The sequence below is a fragment of the Pseudorca crassidens genome, chromosome 8 (genome assembly GCF_039906515.1).
Source record: "Pseudorca crassidens isolate mPseCra1 chromosome 8, mPseCra1.hap1, whole genome shotgun sequence".
NCBI lineage: Eukaryota > Metazoa > Chordata > Mammalia > Artiodactyla > Delphinidae > Pseudorca > Pseudorca crassidens.
The window spans coordinates 56,579,865-56,599,266 of record NC_090303.1 but is presented as its reverse complement, the minus strand read 5'-3'; the positions used below and the strand labels follow the sequence as shown (position 1 = coordinate 56,599,266).

General features: G+C 40.2%; 1 protein-coding gene across 11 annotated transcripts in view; it reads left to right on the top strand.

The window, feature by feature from the left end:
- Positions 1–19,402, top strand: part of OSBPL3 (oxysterol binding protein like 3) — a 207,154-nt gene that overhangs the window by 147,343 nt on the left and 40,409 nt on the right. For 9 of the 11 annotated variants that reach the window (XM_067746539.1, XM_067746537.1, XM_067746536.1 and 6 more), the window contains 4 exons: positions 5,964–6,094; positions 9,426–9,533; positions 15,490–15,624; positions 16,480–16,573. In XM_067746539.1, the coding sequence (XP_067602640.1) occupies positions 5,964–6,094; positions 9,426–9,533; positions 15,490–15,624; positions 16,480–16,573 (468 nt within the window). The remainder of the gene's footprint in view (positions 1–5,963; positions 6,095–9,425; positions 9,534–15,489; positions 15,625–16,479; positions 16,574–19,402) is intronic. The other 2 variants (XM_067746544.1, XM_067746543.1) reach the window with 1 other exon arrangement.

Genomic DNA, 19,402 nt, shown 5'->3' with positions numbered 1-19,402 from the left:
GAGAGTAGAGGGATTGGATTTTTAAAATGCAATGTAATCATATACTAGAATACTCAACAGCTACAATAATAATATCTACCTTATGTCGAACACAGTGTCATGTCAGGTATTTGCTAATAAGCACTTAACATGCAGTATTTCATTGAATTCTAGCAGCAACCCGCAGAGTGTGTATGACTGTAACCTCTTATCTGTGCACATGTAAGAAACCTGAGGCTTAGAGAAGCCAAAGAACTTCGTGAGGGTCCCATGGTAGAAAGTAGCCAACCTGAGACTTGAATTCTAACCTGCCTGACCCCAGAGTCTGTGCTCCTCACCTGGTGTCTCACTGCCCTCACAGATGGGGTAGCCAGGGTTATTTTTATTTTTATAGGTATTGGAAGATTGACACAACATATTGAGCAAAAAATATAAGGTATGATCCCATTTTTTTTTTTGGAAAAAATAAAGTATATAAATCTGGCATATATAGGCATATTAAAAAAGTCTGAGAGGATACATACCAGCATTTTAGTGACGGAGACTGGGAGTACTTATTCTGCTTTTTAAAAAAAATTATCATAGATTTATCACTTTTTAAAGGAGAAGATGAGTTAAAATTTTTTTTTTTTTTGCGGTACGCGGGCCTCACTGTTGTGGCCTCTCCCGTTGCGGAGCACAGGCTCCGGACACGCAGGCTCAGCGGCCATGGCTCACGGGCCCAGCCACTCCGCGGCATGTGGGATCTTCCCGGACCGGGGCACGAACTCACGTCCTCTGCATCAGCAGGCGGACTCTCAACCACTGCGCCACCAGGGAAGCCCGAGTTAAAATTTTTTAAATGGGAGGGCAGTACTTGAAGTGGGAGAAGAGAAGATGTTTCCTATTTTGCTTTTCTCTCATCACCCTGTATTTTTCTTCCTTTACATCACTGATTCCTTTGGCTCTTTTCCCTTACCCTACAAACTTAAAATAAAACACGTTGGTTATGAGGAAACTATTTTATGCTCTTTACAGATTCTTACCTCAAACTCTTGTCCAAGTGACCATTAGAACCTTGTCCATGTTTGGCAGTACAACTTATCTGTAAAATGGGAAGAATTACCTGCCCCACCCCTTTAAAGATCTTCACACACCCCAGTATGGTTCTCTAGTATTAAAGGACCACTTGTAATTAGGTGGTTTCATTTTAGGTTTTGTGGGAGGAAATTCCTATACAGTGCCATTACTTTTTAATAATATGCACTGTCTCTTTAAAAATGAGAAGATAGTGCCTCCCTGCGGAAGGGAGCTATCCTGATTTTACCTGCCTTGAAGAAGCTGCTTCCTCAGAAGGACAGAGTTTGCTCTATTGAGTTGATCCCCTGACCCTGTCCTCCTGCAGAGGGCCTGACATTGTGCAAGGTTTATAATGGGCCTCAGCCAGCTGTTCTGTCTTTTGGGCTTTGTGAAAACCAGCTGGCTGCAGGGCTGCCACATACCTAGACTAGGTCAAGGTTTGTGCTCCGAGAAAAGTCCAGGAACACCTATTCAACTATAGCCCACGCCCCACGGGCTTGCGAACAGTGAATTCCACAGGGAGCCCAGCAAGCTTTGTTTCATTCCTGTGGTTTTAGAGCGTAATTGCAGAGACTGAAAGATCTCGGGGAGTCCCTTTTACAGAGGCTGTAATTCAGAGGCCTCATGAAATGAAGACAGTTCTCAGGTTCTCCCTGTGTCCTGTGACCTTGCCTGCTTTCTCACTTCCATTCAAACTTTTGAAGCATCTTGTCTTTTCTTCCTTTGTAAGCCTGATTTTGTTACTGACAGTTTTTACTGTACTTTCTTAACTGCATCACTAATCTGTTGACCATGACTTCAGAGCAGCTGAGCTCAAGGCAAGAATTCCATTGTTGTTGTAAATAGTCTTATATTACCTACTTTTTTTCAGCTTGTTAAATGCATCTGAATTCTCCCTGTCTCATAGAAGTTGGATCAAATGGTAGGCAACTAATATACACCCATCCTAAAAAGTCTTTGTTGTATATATTAGACTATAAATTTGATTTTTATGGTGTATCATTGAACTAATTCTCATTGGTTCATGTGTTTGGCTTTGTGTCTATGTTGACATATATATAAGCAAACAGAGAACAAAATGTACTAAAGTCTAAAAGTCATAAGTAATTTGCCTTACGTATATTAGCTTTTACATATCCCAAAATGTATTTCATGGAACACTTTGCCCATATAACACTTTAAAAAACAGAAGAATTCCACGATTTAAAATGTTTGGAAAACACTGCTGACTACAGTCTGCTTTGCATTTACACAAGAAGCAGTAAATATTAAAGGCCCAAGAGAAGTCCTGCAGCAGAGAAGCCTGTTAGCTTTGTTTAACTTAATGATTTTCAAATTTTCAACGTTGTTAGGGAAAATCTCCTCCCTCTTCCCCAAACTGCTGTCAGCTATTATCGCTCTGGAACTAAAGTTCCTGGAAACATATGTCAGCAAACATTGTAAATAATAAGCCTTTTTGGAGCTAACCCTCTATACAAGCTAAGTCAGAAAACTGGCCTTCAACTAGGCCACCTCTGTTATGACTAGCTGTGGGACTTTCACCTCATTGATTAACTTCTCTGGGCCTCAGCTGCCTCATTTGTTAAATGTCTTAAAGTAGTTGTCCTGACTCTTTGGCCTCTCAAATTCTGTAATTATCTTCTATGATTAATTGTTTTCCACTGAACAGAAATCATGCTGCTGCTTCTTGTTACAAGGAGATTTTGTGAGAGAGTGTTCTATTAGTAATACAAGCAAAAATTACCATATTTGATGAGCAGATTTAGGATGGGAAAGCAAGGACTAGTGTAGGACTGGGGTCAGGGTACTCCAGATAGAAGTGGATATTCACATTCTGCCTTGGAAGGGAAAAAAGTGAGGTTTTAGGGATACATCTCCTGCAACCTGTGGAAAATCTTTGCAGTGAGAGAAATCTTCATTTACAAATAGTAATAGTAATAGTAATCTTCTAGTTTGGTTGAATGCCTTGTTTTACTGCAGGCCATCTGAAAGCCAAGGGAATTGATTTGGTAAAGTGGCAGCCAGCTGAGTGCCATGTCTGTTTAATTTAGAGCAATAAACATGACAATGAAAAAAAATTTTTTGTAACTGTGTCAAGTGGCAGATGTTAACTATACTTATTGTGGTGCTCACTTCCAAATGTATACAAGTATTGAATCATTATGTTGTATACCTGAAACCAGTATAATGTTGTATGTCAGTTATACCTCAATTAAGAAAAGAATTGTAGTAAGATACTAAGTAAACACCAAAAAATGACAGTGACGAGCTGTTCCCCCAGGGACCCACTCAGATGGGCATGGGTATCCTGTGGAGTTGCAAGGGGTAGGGGTGCCTATCTAAAAGGACCTAAGATGCAGTGAGTGAGTTAACTGCAGGGCTTGTTGCTTTCTGGGTGAGAGCTTCCACTGCTTCTACTGCTCCGTAGATTCTGGTCAATCTCTCATTCATAGAACTTCTACCCTGTGCATTTATTTATAAAATGATGTTCCAGCAAGAGACTCAAGTATCCTAAAACTGCTGCCCATATTTCAAAAGACTGCAGCCATCACCACTTTCAGCCTCATATGTTTCTTTCATCACCACCACTATTATTATTGCAGTAGCATTTATTATTATATGCGATGCATTGGGTTAAGTGCTTTACCTACATTATCTGATTTAATCCCCATAATGATCTTATGAAGTAAATGCTATTATTATCCCTATTTACAAGTGAGGAAACTGGGGTCCAGGTGCATAATATACCTGTCCGAAGTCCTGCAGTGAGTAAGTGATGGAGCTGGAAAGAACCCAGGGCTGATGTGGGAACTCACACTATTGGTGGCTCTGTTGTGCTGCCTGTTATTGTGCTCAACTGAATTGTTTAAATCAAAGAGCTAAGCATGTTCCATAGACACTATTAGAAAATTCAGTACCTATTGACCCTTGACCCCTGTCTTCTGTCAACAGAAGCACCATAATTTGTGTGTGCATTTAAACAAATTGCTTATTTGTCCTGTGATTTTGTGAAGATGCTCTAAGTCTGTGGCTTAACACCACAACCTCAGACAATTTAGGGACAGCCTATCGAGAGAGGTTCAGTTGTCTGCGTGGCTGTGGAATGAAGGGAGTAATTCAGTCATGCATATTTAGTTTCTGTGATACTGAATCGGCCACTCTGGAATAACAGTACCTCAAAAAGTGCAGCACCAGGCAGTTCAGTCTTATGGCAGGCCATTGGAGTAGAAGTATGTCTCAGCCTCTTCCTTCTTCCTGCCTTTCTAAAACAAAATAGAATAAAGGAGATTGGAAATATTCACACGTGATTTCCATGATCAATTCGGATGACAATTGCCTTTTCCCTAGGAGGTAACTTGTACATTATGTGATCAAAACTTGGTGAACTTTTTGCTGTACGTAATAACGGTTTTTAAAACTTCAGTTCAGGCATCTGAGTGCCTAATAACACTGAGCTCTCATTGTACCTGAACGCTCACTAAAGTGAACCAATTGTGGAATGCCACGTTGAGAGGTGGGGAATTCTGGGTCAGGCAGCTGGAAGGACTAACAAGGAAGAGGGTAGGTAACACCTTTTTGGAAATAATTTTAAACTTATAGACAAGTTGCAAGAATAATACAAAGAACTCTCATATGTCTTTTATCCAAATTCACCATTTTTAATATTGTGCTGCATTTATCTCTTTCTACACACACACACAGAGACATATATATATATATACACACACACACACACACACACATATGCAGATGTGTGTGCATTTATTTTTTCTCATCCATGTGAAAATAGGAATCAAACATCATGTCTTTTTTTATGCCTTTATGCTATATGTATATTTCCTAAGAATAGGGGTATTCCGTTACTTAACCACAGTTTAGTTATGAAATCCAGGAATTTTAGCATTGAAACAGTACTTTTACCTATTCTGCCTTCCGTATTCAAATGTTGTCAATATCCAAATAACATCCCTTAATAGCTCTTTTCCCCTTCAGTACAGGCTCTAGTCTGTGGTCATAGAGTGCATTTAGTTATCATGCCTCTTTAGTCTCCTATAATTAGGAGCAGTTCCTGAGTCTGTCTTTCTCGCTGATGAAATTGACACTTTTGAAGAATACAGGCCAATTTGAAAAAATAGGATGGTCCTGATTTTGGGGTTGTCTGATGTTTCCTCCTGAGCAGATTCAGATGGCCTATCTCTGGCTTGTGTACAACAAAAACAATAGTGTGTCTTTTTCAGGGTATCACACAAAGTCCCAAGGTACACGAAGTCCATCTGACTCTCACTAGTGATTAATTTTGGACACCTAGTTAAGGTGCTGTCTAGTTTCTCCTCTGCATCGTTACCATTTTCCTTCTGACAACCAATAAGTTCTGTTTTCAAACATTTCCAGTCTTTGGAGATACAAACAAAACTAAATGTTGATAATTGAGAGTATAGTCCTTTCAAGTGTCAAAATATCTTGGTGACAGCTCATAAAATCATGGAATTTTATAGTGGATAGGGACTTCGGAATTGACAAATAATGTGTGATTTTCAAATTTTTAATAGATCTTATTCTTTAGAGTAGTTTTAGGTTCATAGCAAATTGAACAAGAAGTAGAGTGTTCCCATACCCACTCCCCCATACATATATACATAACCTCCCCCGCTATCAGCATCCCACCAGAGTGGTCCATTTGTTAACCATCAATAAACCTACATTGAAACATCATTATCACCCTGAGTCCATGGTTTACATTAGGGTTCACTCTTGGTATTACATTTCAGATGTATTTTTTAAAGTCAATTAGGTGCACATTTGCTGGACGCAAAATATTCATGGCTGTTACTTTTCTAAGTTCTTTTATAAGAAATACATCTCTCTATATCTTGTTTTTAATTATGACTCTTTTATTCCTTTTTATAATGATTATATCTTTATAGTCTACTTCACTTTAAGGTCAGCTTTTAACACCATATCAACGGAGAGAGAGAAACTGAAGCAGCTGATGGAGCAGGATGTCTCTGTCTCCCCCTCTGCCCAGGTCCTTGGTCTGAAGCACGCCCTGTCATCTGTAAGTTACACGTCTGTGTCATGGAAATGCCTGACAGTGTGTCCAGGCTCATGAACATTTTATATTTTCCATTGCCATGGTTATGTTGAAAATTCATGATTTCCAAGGTTGTGTTGAAAATTCATGAGAAAACCAAACACATTATCCAAATTACATTCTAACCTTTCATCAGATCTGCTTGTTCTCAACACCAAAGCTGGGCTACTCGAAATCTTAGTAGCTAGTATTTCACTGAGCATTAGATACTCTGTTTGGTTTCCTCCTATTTATCTTGAGTTTTCTGTTTCTGTAAAGCTTTTGTTATATGTTTTTGTTTTAAATTTATTTATTTTTGGCTGCGTCGGGTCTTTGTTGCTGCGCGGGCTTCTCTCCAGTTGCGGCGAGCGGGGGCTACTCTTCGTTGCGGTGCGTGGGCTTCCCATTGCGGTGGCTTCTCTTGTTGCGGAGCACGAGCTCTAGGCGCACGGGCTTCAGTAATTGTGGCTTGCGGGCTCTAGAGCACAGGCTCAGCAGTTGTGGCACAGGGCTTAGTTGCTCTGCGGCATGTGGGATCTTCCCCGACCAGGGCTTGAACCCGTCTCCCCTGCATTGGCAGGTGGATTCTTACCCACTGTGCCACTAGGGAAGCTCTCGTTATATGGTTGTCTTGACATTTGTTTGTTAATGCTTACAAAGTCTGACAGTCTGCAGATTTCCATACCTAAGACTTCACAGGCTTAGATTGACTTTCCGTATTGACAGGTACAGGCAACAGAGTGAAATTTTGAATTCACACTCTTCTCTGCTGCCCAGCATTGATCCTATCTACCTGTTTATACCACATCTCTTTCAAAGACAAAAAAGTGATTTGATTTGATAGTACAAACGTTCAGCTCCCACCTGCTCCCCCCATGGGCACAAAGAGATGTCATAAGGAGTGTCAGGCAATCATCGTGCCTTCATAACAACAGAAAAAATCACTGCCAAGCCCCAGATGTTTTTCAGTAAGCCGTCCTGTCATTCACTCTCTCTCCTTTTTTTTCATCGATTCCAGTTTATTCCTCAGAAGAGCTGGACTCCATTGAAGTGCAGTATCCTAGAACTCTGTTTTGAATAGCTGACAATGTCTGGCTATTATCTCTGTATCTATAAAAAATCTGGAGAACTTTTAAAAGAACATACTTATTTGCTCCTACTCTTTGCTTGTATGTGGAACACTTATTGTGAAAAGGGGGAGGGTGCGTGCACACATGTGAAATTACCATCTGAAGCAATACTGAATTTTCTATGTAGGGTCAGGTAGGGGAGGTGAATTTTAGGATTTTGTTTTCAGAAGCCAATTCAGGCAGTGAGAGAACTAGAAAATACCCACCCATGTTTTCTACTCATATTACTGAGAAAAGTAAAGCAATGCTTTTGGTGTAACGTTAATGGTAAATACATTACCAGTGGTACATACTGTCATTGTAAGATACTTAAGGAATATTCGCTCAGTTGAATATTTCCAGTATGTTATCTTTGAACGAAATAAAAAATAACATAGATTTACTCCATGTTTAGAGTCTTAATGTTGTAGACCCGGAGATAGAAACGCCCCTTTTGGATTGTAATGGACAGCCAGCCACACACTGGGTGCTGCTTTGGTTTGAGGGAAGCAGCGTGGTTTTTTTCTTTTTCTTTTTTTAAGTTTATTTTTTAGTGGTAAAAGCATTTCTTATTGTTCCCAGTAGGGTGGCCTTTAGTGCACTTAGAAGGTACCTCTGATGGGCTCCCCAAAGTCCTTTTCACTGTCATCTTCCTGTCCCCTGCCCTCCTCCTGTGGAGGTCTGGCCTCATTTTGTTAATCTGCTGGTCTGGTAGAGGCCATGAGACCCACCTGGCCATGATATCCTAGTCCAGAGTCACTACCTTCTCTAAGGAGTTCTCCCTCACCCATGGTAAGGATTTTGGAAACTTAAGATAAAACAGAATGATCCTTTCCTTTTTGTCTTGGATTCCTGATTAAATTCAAGACTTGTTTTTTAAAAATAAGAATTTTAGAGTTATCTCAGGGCTATCAGAATGAATATGTTTGTGCTGTATGTGCAATCTTTGTGTTTTTCTTTCTTCTGCCTGTGGCTTACAAAGGAAAGAGAAGCTACTAAAATAGCACATTTTTCAGACCATATGGAGATTCTAGCCAGTGGTATAGATTCTAGCCACTTACACTAAGACGCCAGCAACATATTGGCCAAAGTGAATGCCCGGTAGAGGTTATTAGATGTAGTTGTGTGATTTAAGAAACATTTACTCAGTGTTTCCTAAATGACCCTTGAGAATTTCCCGATAACCCTTTCCATCTGTGAGTACTAAAAAATAAAGCCAAAATTCTTGTTTGAGATCCAGGCAGTGGGTAAATATAGACATCATTCTATGCTCTCAGCAGCTAGACCCTGTGGGCCCTGATGGATGGGAAAGGCTCTGAGCTTCTCAGAAGAGAGTCAGGAAGACAGACAGACGGGATGGATCTGTGTACAAGCACCTGGGGAGCTGACTGTGGGAGTGTGTGTGGGTGAATCAGATGAAGTTGTCCCTTTCTAAAAACAGATCATCTGGAGAACAGTTGGTCACAGGGGATACCAGCATGAAAGAAACACCTTCCTTTACTCTCCTAGTTGGGAGGATGGGCTAGGGAATCACACCTGTCCAGGGAGAAATAAGAGATCTGGGTGGGCTGACATGAGCTCACATCTCACAGCCCCCTTCCCAGGGCCCTGGTCCTTAGCCCTTACCCAGGTAAGTAAGCTCTTTTTTTTTTTTTTAATAAACTATCTTAGTCATGAAGAATGAATATAAAGCAATGAATACCTATATTGTAAAACAGTAAAATTAATCCTCCACAAAATCTTCTCAGCACACTTCCTAAGATCCAATTCAACTAGTGTGATAATTAAATAACATTAAAATATGTCCAATCGTAAGGGGTAAGAGCAGCATTTTTACTGAAGATGAGAGAGAGAAGCTTGGGATCTTTAGAGGGAGGTAGTCAGAGTCTAAAGGCAGCTCGGAAGGAGGAGGGGCCGAGAAACCTCGAGTAATAAAAGCTGTAGGTGTTTGTGATTTCCTTCTCCACCGAAAGGAAAGCCTTACTAACCCTACTTCCATCCCTGGAAATGAGATTCGAGGAGGGCCTCCGTTTCCAGTGTTTAATATCTTGTATCTGCCAGGCATCTCAGGGGTATCCTGTTGGATAACATTCAAGAAAAATAGTCGAGGAAGTGCCCCCGAGGGCTCCGCCACACTGGGCCCGCTGCTGTGCTTTTCTGAAACATCCATTTATTAACGGAGCCCCACTATTTTTAACGTGTTCCAGGCCCTAGCACAAAACACAGATCTTAAAGAACGCTTATGCAGAATCCATGCTGAGTCTCTGCTCCTCGACCGCCCAGTTGCTGCCAAGTCGGGTGATCGTCTGGCAGAGGTGGGTAATGTCGCCGCGCCTTGTCCCCGCAGGCCTCCCTGCTGCCCCTGGGAGTTGTACTTCCCTCACCACGGGCAGCTGAGGATTCCAAGGCTTCCTTGAAAGTATGCTGCTAGCTGCATTTCTAAACTGCTTTTTCCCCCTGGAACTCTTCCTCCCTTTGTACTTCTTTACCCCATTTTCCTCCTAAGGATCACCCTTTTCTCTTGATATTACTGGAGTGGGGACTGTGCAGAGACAAATGTTTTCTCCTGTTACTTCTGAAAAAACCCTCACTTTCTCCAACCTATAGCATCCCAGTTCCCAGCCAGCTTCTTTTGCTCCCTCTCTGAGAACCACTGTCCTATTTCTATGTGGCTGTTTCCTTCTCCCTTTCCTGTGATTACCCTCAGAGGGGGAGAATTATTACAGTTGAGTGTCTTGGTCAGTTCATAGTATGTTAAAAATGTCTGTTCTCAAGACTTGGGATGTTTATCCAAAATATTCTTTGACTGTGTTTAAAATGAGGAAGTTCAGAAAAATACAAGTGGATTACTTGAAAAAATCAGTAGAAAAGGGTAATGAAGGTCAAAATTGTTTTTAGCAATCTCTTACGTTTGTATGCCTGCCTCAATTGTGCTAAATTTTTCATTAACAAATGTACTAGACTGAGTGCATTAAAAAAAAAAAAAAGGAAGGTCAGGTACAAGAGGTGGGCATTGTAGATTTTTTAAAGGAGTTTCTAATGTTTAATCTTAATTCGTCGTCCTCCTTTTTCTGTCCTCAAAGAAAACAAAAGCCTGACACAATTCCTTTACTCCTTGGAAAGTTGTTGTGTCGGGCGACGGGAAGATTAGATGCTGGAATCAATCAGACTGAAAGGCCCAGGCATCCACCTTCATGTGAAGCACAGGCTGTGTCCTCAGCTGATGGGACCCTCTTCTGATGAGGGTGGTACCCTCTCTCCGCAGGGCTGGAGGTCTTCTTATTACTTCTGAGATACATGTCAGTGGTTGACCATGAAATTCTGCATCTTCCCTGCCCCCAAGAGATCTTTTCAATCACCTTATTTATTTTTTAAATTTTTATTAGAGTTGATTTACAATGTTGTGTTAGTTTCAGGTGTACAGCAGAGTGAATCAGTTGTACATATACATCTATCCTTTAGCCCAGACCCAAACTGAATCCCCTGCAAGACTGAGCACCTAAACATTACCTAAAGGGGCCTTCATTTCAGGCCTTCATTTCAGGCAAAGAAACATGCTTACCAGGAGGGCTGTCTCTGAATCTGGTGATACAGGTTTGCTGTATCAGGGCTCAGTCACTGAGGCCAGCCGTCACTCAGGGTGGCTTGCTGCCAAACGCAATGGCATTCTGTGGGGTTTGGTGCCCGCTTCCAGGCAGCACTTACCTTTGAAATTATCACCTAATTACGTTAGTTTATTTAACAAGCCATTAAATAGATAAATGGCAAGTTGACCCTTCATTTATTGTTCTGTAAATTTATAGTCAATGCGTACGTACCCTTGGGGCTATTTGCATTTGGGAAAGGAAACCAAAATCACAGGTCTTTTAAAATGCATGTTTTTAAATTGATCTCACAAGTAATGCACCTGAAGGCTTAAATGCTGTACATTGTCTTTGAAGAGGAGTGATAACATCCCTCAAGCTCACAGCTTCCAAAACAGCCTGCTAGTGTCTTGAATTGATGATTTGCTTGTCTCACTGATCTAGTTCCTCTTTCAGTGATTTTCTGTTTTCCGTGTTTTATCCTGCTTTTCACAGAGTGTGAAAAGGAAAGGCTGACTTTCCCAGTATGGGAAAAGTCATTGTTGCCCTCAGGAAATAAGAGAGTGAGTGGAAATGGCCGCCCCAGAGCCTGAAAGCTCGACTCCAATGTCCTTTCCTTGGGTAGCTCACAGGCTTCTCAAACACTGTGGGAATGACAGTTCCCACACTGGGGTCAGCCCAGGGTGCTCTGTTTTTAGGCCCTCTTACTTTCTTTGCTTCCCTTCTGTTACCTTTTAGCTGCACAAATTACCCATCTTTGGTGTTCTAAAATCTACCTGGATTCTAAAATCTCCCCTCCTATCAAAAGTTACTCTCATATCCTATCAAGTCCTTCTATTTTAAATTTCTGAATCTGAACATTTACTATTATGAGGTTATGAGAGCTTAGATTATTTTATGTTATTTTAGACTCCAAATGAAAGGCCAAGTGACTTTCGGGATAATATCCTACTAAATCTAAAGTCCATTTAAGAGACCAAACAAGGAAGAACTTGAAAGAAAACTCTAAAACAAGACTTTTGATTCTTTTAATTGCTCGTTTGCTGTATTCCATGTGCACTTAAATGCATTGTCTCACAAAATCCTAACCACAGCTCTATGAGGTAGGTGACGGTGGTTTCATTTTAGAGACAAGGAAACTAAAGCCCAGATCCGGGAAGATCCCACATGCTACGAAGCAACTAAGCCCGTGCTCCACAACTACTGAGCCTGCGCTCTAGAGCCTGTGAGCCACAACTACTGAGCCTGCGTGCCACGACTACTGAAGCCTGCGTGCCTAGAGCCCGTGCTCCACAGCAACAGAAGCCACCGCAATGAGAGGCCCACGCACCTCAACGAAGAGTAGACCCCGCTCGCTGCAACTAGAGAAAGCCCATGGGCAGCAACAAAGACCCAACGCAGCCAAAAAATTAATAAAAAAAAAAATAATAAATAAATCTTTCCATTGCACACTAAAATGAATCACTAATGAATGAAATTCAAACTGAAAAATATTGATTTAAATGTTTAACAAATGGCTAGAGTAGGGAGGACTTCCTAAATGTGGAAGCAATAGAAAAAATTACAAAAGAAATGTTGACTAGATTTGGATTTTTTTTTTTTTTTTTTTTTTTTTTTTTTGGAGGGGTACGAGGGCCTCTCACTGTTGTGGCCTCTCCCGTTGCAGAGCACAGGCTTAGGACGCGCAGGCTCAGCGGCCATGGCTCACGGGTGCAGCCGCTCCGCGGCATGTGGGATCTTCCCGGACCGGGGCACGAACCCGTGTCCCCTGCATTGGCAGGCGGACTCTCAACCACTGCGCCACCAGGAAAGCCCTGCCTTAAACATTTTTAATAATTACTTCTGAGAACTGATTATAAGAAATAATGACATACGAGCAAAGACACATTTGCAAACGTGTTCACCATCTTTACAAATTTGGAAACGCCCTTAATTTCCAATAAATGACATGGTTACTCTGTGACACACATATATAGTAAATCTATCAAGTAAAGTTCATTGTCTCAGAGAAATTTTAGCAGCCTAGGGAGAAGTTCACAATATAATGTTAAGTGAACGTGGCAGACTAAATAAAGACTATGTACAGTGTGATCCCAGTTTTTCAAACTAAAAAAAAATCTATATACAAATATTTTAATACAAAAAATACACTGACAGGTTAATAGGGGCCACATCTGGGTGATGGATTTTAAGTGATATTTATGTTATTTACATCTTTCTGTATTTTCTATTTTGAGCACGTACTACCTTTATCCTCAGAACAAGTGTTAATTTAATTTTATTTTTTTAAACATCTTTACTGGAGTATAATGCTTTGCAATGGTGTGTTAGTTTCTGCTTTATAACAAAGTGAATCAGCTATACATATACATATATCCCCATATCTCTTCCCTCTTGCATCTCCCTCCCACCCTCCCTATCCCACCCCTCTAGGTGGTCACAAAGCTGATCTCCCTGTCCTATGTGGCTGCTTCCTACTAGCTATCTATTTTACATTTGGTAAATATGTGTATTTATGTGTATATATGTCCATGTCACTGAAGTTATGGTGGAATGTTGTTTGGAGGAAATTTATAAAATTAGATAGATAGATGACAACTATTTCAAAACAAAGCAAAGCTATATGTATAAAAAGGATTGGAGAGAAATGTATCAAAATGCCTATAGTGGTTGATTTAGTGTGATGGGATTATGCGTGTTCCCTTCCCTCCTTTTTCTCTATCTTTTTGTAATGTAAAAAAAAGATAAACGACCACTTATACCTTACAGACTTGAGGGGATATGATTAAATTGAACTGACTAGATTAATATTTTAATACATGAGGTCCTGGGCTGTGCAGGACACTGGGCTGAGGGCTGGAGGCTCCTGCAGCCCTGTTGAGTTTTCGGTGACTATCAATAGGAAGTTGCTGGAGTAATGGAACAGCAGAAAGGGCTGGGGCCAGGCGTGCTCTTTTCACTGTTGATCAGGCAAGAAATCCTCCTGACCCATCAGCCTAGGAAGAAGAAATACAGAAAGAGCCAGAGTGACTATTAATAAATTAATGAGGAGAACAAGTAAATAAATCATTAGAGTCTTATGTGGCAGTGACACAGCAAAGACACAGGACTGTTCTGTTGTTTCAGTGAACATTAAGGGAGCTCAGTTATTTATTACCATGTCTCCTCTTTTGAGGAGAGAGACCTTTCCTTTAAAGGGGACAGATGTGATGCTTATTTATAGATCCTAAGTGATCTTGTTTGTTAGCATGGAGAAGAAGCCTGCTTTTCAAAAGGCTATAGGGATATTAAAATGGGTAGGATCTTTCAATGAATACCTTGTCTAGAAGAGAAAGGGATACAATGTGTTCCTGAAGTAAACATTCCATAAAGAGACCATTTGACCTTTATTAATTATGAACGTCTGCTGGGGCCCTCCTGTTAGAGCATCTCCATTTTATGAGGCTGAGGAGTGTGTCCTGAACTCATAAAACTTCTGGGAAAGACATAATATGCGTTAACTTTTGTTTCCCAAATTATTCTGCGACTCATTTATCAAATACATAAGGATATATAAGCAGCTCCTTTATCAGCCCCGTGAGAAATATGAACTGTCAGGAAGTTCAGGTGACAGTCTTCTCTGATTCAAAGGAATCAAATCATGTCGTCCTCAGTATGTTCTCATTCCTCAAGGTCTAGTTAGGCATCACCTCTTCTGTGAAGCCCTCCCCAACCAAAGCCCCCCTAATAGAATCAACCTCTCCTTCCTGTCCGCTTCTGTAGCGCTTTCTGTTCCATAGTCTTGGGCTCATGTGTGTTGGATGCGTCCTCTACACCACTTACTCGGGCCAAAAACCTTGTCTTATTCATCATCGTATCCCGCCATGACAGGCACAATGCAGTTGCTCAATTTCTTGAGTTAAATTGAATTTTCACTTGCAAATAGCATACAAAACATATTCCCAAAGTATTTAGGTCCTTTCCAGAGGAAAAGTCCAGACTCAGTGACTCAAGGGATGGAGGGCCAGCAAGAGGAGAAAATCCCTATATTCTATTGTGTTGTTTGCAGAGAGGGTGGGAAGGGGATTGGGGACTTCCTTCCCTTGCAGCCAGTGTGGTTGGAGAGAGACAGACAAAGAGAATTTATCTCATTCATCCATGAATAATGAATGATCTACCACCAGGGGCACTTCTGGACCGAAACACTCTGTTTATTTGTCAAGGGACGCCTCATGAGCAGCACACTGGCCTCTGCGAGAGAATTGAGGCAGAAGAAAGCTGTGTTGCTCTGAACCAGCCATGCAAGGACATGCATTGAGTACAATTCAGAGGAAATTTTAGGATGAAAAGAAACATCCTGCAGTGGTAGAGAATAAGAGGATATGATTCAGAGAGTGTTGGAATTTTTCCCGTCTTAAGTGGAATAAAAACTGACCTGCACAGTCTTTTTTTGCTTTGAGGTTTGTTGTGTGTGCCTGAGCTGTGATAGTGCCTGTAAACAAGGTGCCCATTTGGGGGAGACCTAGGCTTTTCACCGTGTTTTGTGTGAGGTTTGCTTCTCCTCAACTTTGAACCTGCCCTCTGTTTTGAGCCGCTTGTTTGCCTGGGCCTGTGACCGTGTGTATTGTGCAGCAAAATCAGTTGTTTATTTTGCTTCTCTTGAGACTGTTTCTAAATATATGCATTTTTGGTTTTGTGTTTCAAATAGGAAAACTCCAGAGATGACAATCGAACTCTGGTCCATCAACTTTCCAACGAAAGCAGGCTCTCCATCACTGACTCTCTTTCAGAGTTTTTTGATGCACAGGAAGTTCTGTTGTCTCCAAGCTCTTCAGAAAATGAGGTTTGACCACTGTTTTCAGTTAGGTGCCTCCAAAATCTCTTTTGCTGCTTTACCCGTTCAGTAAATACCCATATTTAGAAACACTAAACTCAATGGCTCCTTTTTATCATTACATTCTGAGGATCTTCTTATAACTCATACCTCAAAAAGCATAAACAGATACAAGATCTTCGGGAACAAAAATTATGAAAGTAGGTGTTGGGCACATCCTGGTTTCTGTTACTTGATTTGTTATACCTCTTTTCAATTGTAGGTTAATGATTTTGACTATTAGCTGTTTGATAATGTATTATTTCCACTACAGGGTCAGAAGTTAGCACCTTGTATATTTTCTCCTCATTGAATTTGCTCTATAGTAATTTATAATATAATTATGGTTATTATAGTTATTATAATATGGTTGTTATAATTAATTTATAATTATGTTCTGAGTGTGAGTACTGATCATTTTACCCCTTCGGTATAGAAGTTCTAATATTTTTTATCTATTAATTTCCATAGAAGATACTTTTATTCACAAATAGTTAAAAGACAATTTGTAACTCTTTCTAGTCAAACGCTAACAAATTCTGAAAAAGCAGTCAGAATTAATAAGAATTTTTATAATAACTAAAATCTGGGGTTTACATGTGTTTTCCTTGTGAGAATGAATCAAGAATGTATAAGAATTTTAATAACATATTTTCTGTGAGCATCCCCTAGGCAGACTGGTGTGTGGGCCTTTATGAAAACAGCATCCAAAATCATTTCTATAGGTTTATAATGTATGGTCTAAAATATTTGATCATTTGAAGTAAAGGCTTTATGAAATCTGGCTTGTCTACTCTAATGTATATTATTTCTTCTTTCCCATAGATGTCTGAAGATGATTCATATGTCAGTGACATAAGTGACAACCTTTCCTTAGATAATCTCAGTAATGATTTAGATAATGAGAGACAGACTTTGGGTAAGACTTAAATTGTTTGATCTCTGAGTGTTTGGATCTTTACAGAATACTAGTAAGCATGCATAGGGTACCTGCTGCAAACAGAGAACTTAGCAAGTTCTGCATCAGAAACTTAAGACATGGTCCCCACCCTCAAAGTTTTATAATCTAGGTGGGACATGGCACTCACATGTGAAAAATTTATTCATTCAAATACATTTGTTGGCTAGTGCAAATTTCTATTTTATAAAGTAAGGTTATACCAATTATCATATAAATATCAAAAATTAATACTACAGATGTTGCTTATTTGGTTCAACATTCTCTCTGCAAACATATTAGAATATAGCTTTTTTCCTTTAGGTTTCTAGTGGTTTTCATAGTTTAGGAATTCAATAGCACTTATATTGTAAAAGGTCTGATCTAAGCGGTAATTTAGCTTCCGATTCTTCAAGATAACGCATTTGAGAGTTAACAAACTGCTCCCCCTGTGGGGATAGGGCTTAAGGTGCCCTGAGATGTCCCTTTATTACTGGTTGATCCCAAGACTGAAAATGATGCCCAGGAAATGTTAGTTGGGACCGTGGCGGGTACCTGGAATGTCTGCCATCTCCAAACAGCTCTGATTTAGGAGTTCGGTAAGCAGACTGAAGCCTGTTTAGGAAGGTGACCTATCCTTAAGAAGAATCTGCCCATTGGACAGGTCTCTATATGAGTCCTGCAGCATCAAATACTCCCAGTCTTGGTACTCAGCATGCCTGGGGTCTCTAGATTTATCTATGCCAGAACACCACATATTTTTATATCTACATGGAAGACAAGGACCACGTCAGTTCCTTTTTGATGTATCAGTGCTTGCCAGCTCAGTACGTATGTGAAATACGATGATGATGAGTTGTTATCTGAATGTCAAAAAGCCTACTCTTTGGGGGACTACAAAAAAGGCAGGTAAATTTACTGTTCTCTGAAAGAATATCCTTTCAGCATCACACCTGCTAGAAGTCAGAAGCTCATTATGCTCTGTATCTTCCTTGAATTGTTTTTGGAGAGATTAATCCTTTGGTGGGATAGTCTGAGAACCAGTGATTTAAAGGCAAAGACCAGTAATATAGGAGCACGTTCATGCGCTACTTGTTTTCGTAGAAAAATAAGGAGGCGAATTGAAAGAGAAATGAGGAGGCATCACTTATTCCCTTGGCAAACAACACACACACACACACACACACACACACACACACACACACACACTAAATGGGAACTCTCATTGTGGATGAAGAAGACGAACAAATGCTGAAGTCCTCCTTCTGTTTGAGGCCTTAGGGAGGGGGCCAAGAGGAACAGAGGTATAGAGGTTCAGAGGTCGAAGTTGGGAACAGAGGACTTGCCCCCGAACCTAAGACCACAGCTGTGCTGAGTTGACGCCAGCCAGGAAAAGCATATAAGAGGTGAAGGCTGTCTCTCTGTCTTATTCCACAGCCATTTCGCTAGATTACTGACCAACATTTTCTTAGCTTGAACAAACACTGGGCCAAACCTAGCTTTCTTCTTTGGCAGTATTTGGAAGATTAGATTTCTGCACATGAGTACTCTACTGAAAAGATTGTATGTAGAAATAAACTTTGCATCTTAGGACACAGTATTGCCTACAGAAGGAAATAGGATTTATCCAGGTCTTGATAAATTACCACACTAGAATTTCTTTGAGCCCTTAGTAAATGGTAGGTATTTAGAATGTTTCCTATTAATTTACCCCCCCCCCCACCCAAATCAGTAGGCACATAATAGGATCTGTCACTGTGATGGGTGCTGTGTGCAGGTTCAGTGGTTAGGAATATAGATTCAGGGACCAGATTTCCTCGGTTAACTCCAGCCCTGCCACTCACTGGTTATGTGTCCTAGGGCAAGTTACTTAATTTCTCTGTGCCTCAGTTTCTTCATCTGTAAAATGGGGATAATAATTCTGTTTATCTCAAGAGGTTGTTGCAAAGGATAAGTGAGATAATATACGTAAAATTCTTGAAAGGCTGTCACAGAGTAAAAGCTAGGTATGTATTAGCCATTAGTAGTAGCAGTAGTATAGTATTCTTTCAAAATTTAGTGTAATCAAAGAAAGTATTTTGAGATTACATGGAATGCTGTTTTTAAAGACGGTCATCATTTGCAGCTATTTACTTGATTTTTGCCCGTGTTGAGCAATTAAAACAAATTCAGAATTTAATTGGTTGCTTAGATGAACATGAGACTTCAAAGTATGACCTCACTTTCATATTCTCCTGTTCATCGAAGCAACCTCGTTATTCAGAGTGATCGGCTCTATAATAAAATAGCACTTTCTCATATGTTGATGTCATGCAAAAGATTTCATTTGAAAATAGGCTATGTTGGGGTGGGAAAAGAATTCCAGAGCATGAGGTAATGCAAGTTGTCACAAAGGAAAAGATTGATAGGTGTAAAAACCTAAGATGTAAATGTTTCATTCATTAAAAAACTGCATAGACCAAATGTAAAGATAAATGTCAGATGGGGATTAACTTGTAAAACAAATACAAAAACAAAAGATTATGTCTTAATATATCAATAGGAAAGCGGACAATTCAGAAAAGAAGAAATGTTCATGAAAGCATTCCAGACCACACTAGGAATTTTTTTAATGTAGGTTAAAACAAGGAGATAGCGCTGTCCACCTGACGATTTGCCAAGAATTCAGAATGAATGCTGACAAGTCTGGAATGGTCTCAGAACATGGACACTGGTATATGCTTGCTGATAAATGGGAAACTGATACAGCCTTTTTGAAGAGCAGTATGATCATATGAATCAGTATATGATTCCCACTTCTTTATATTCTAA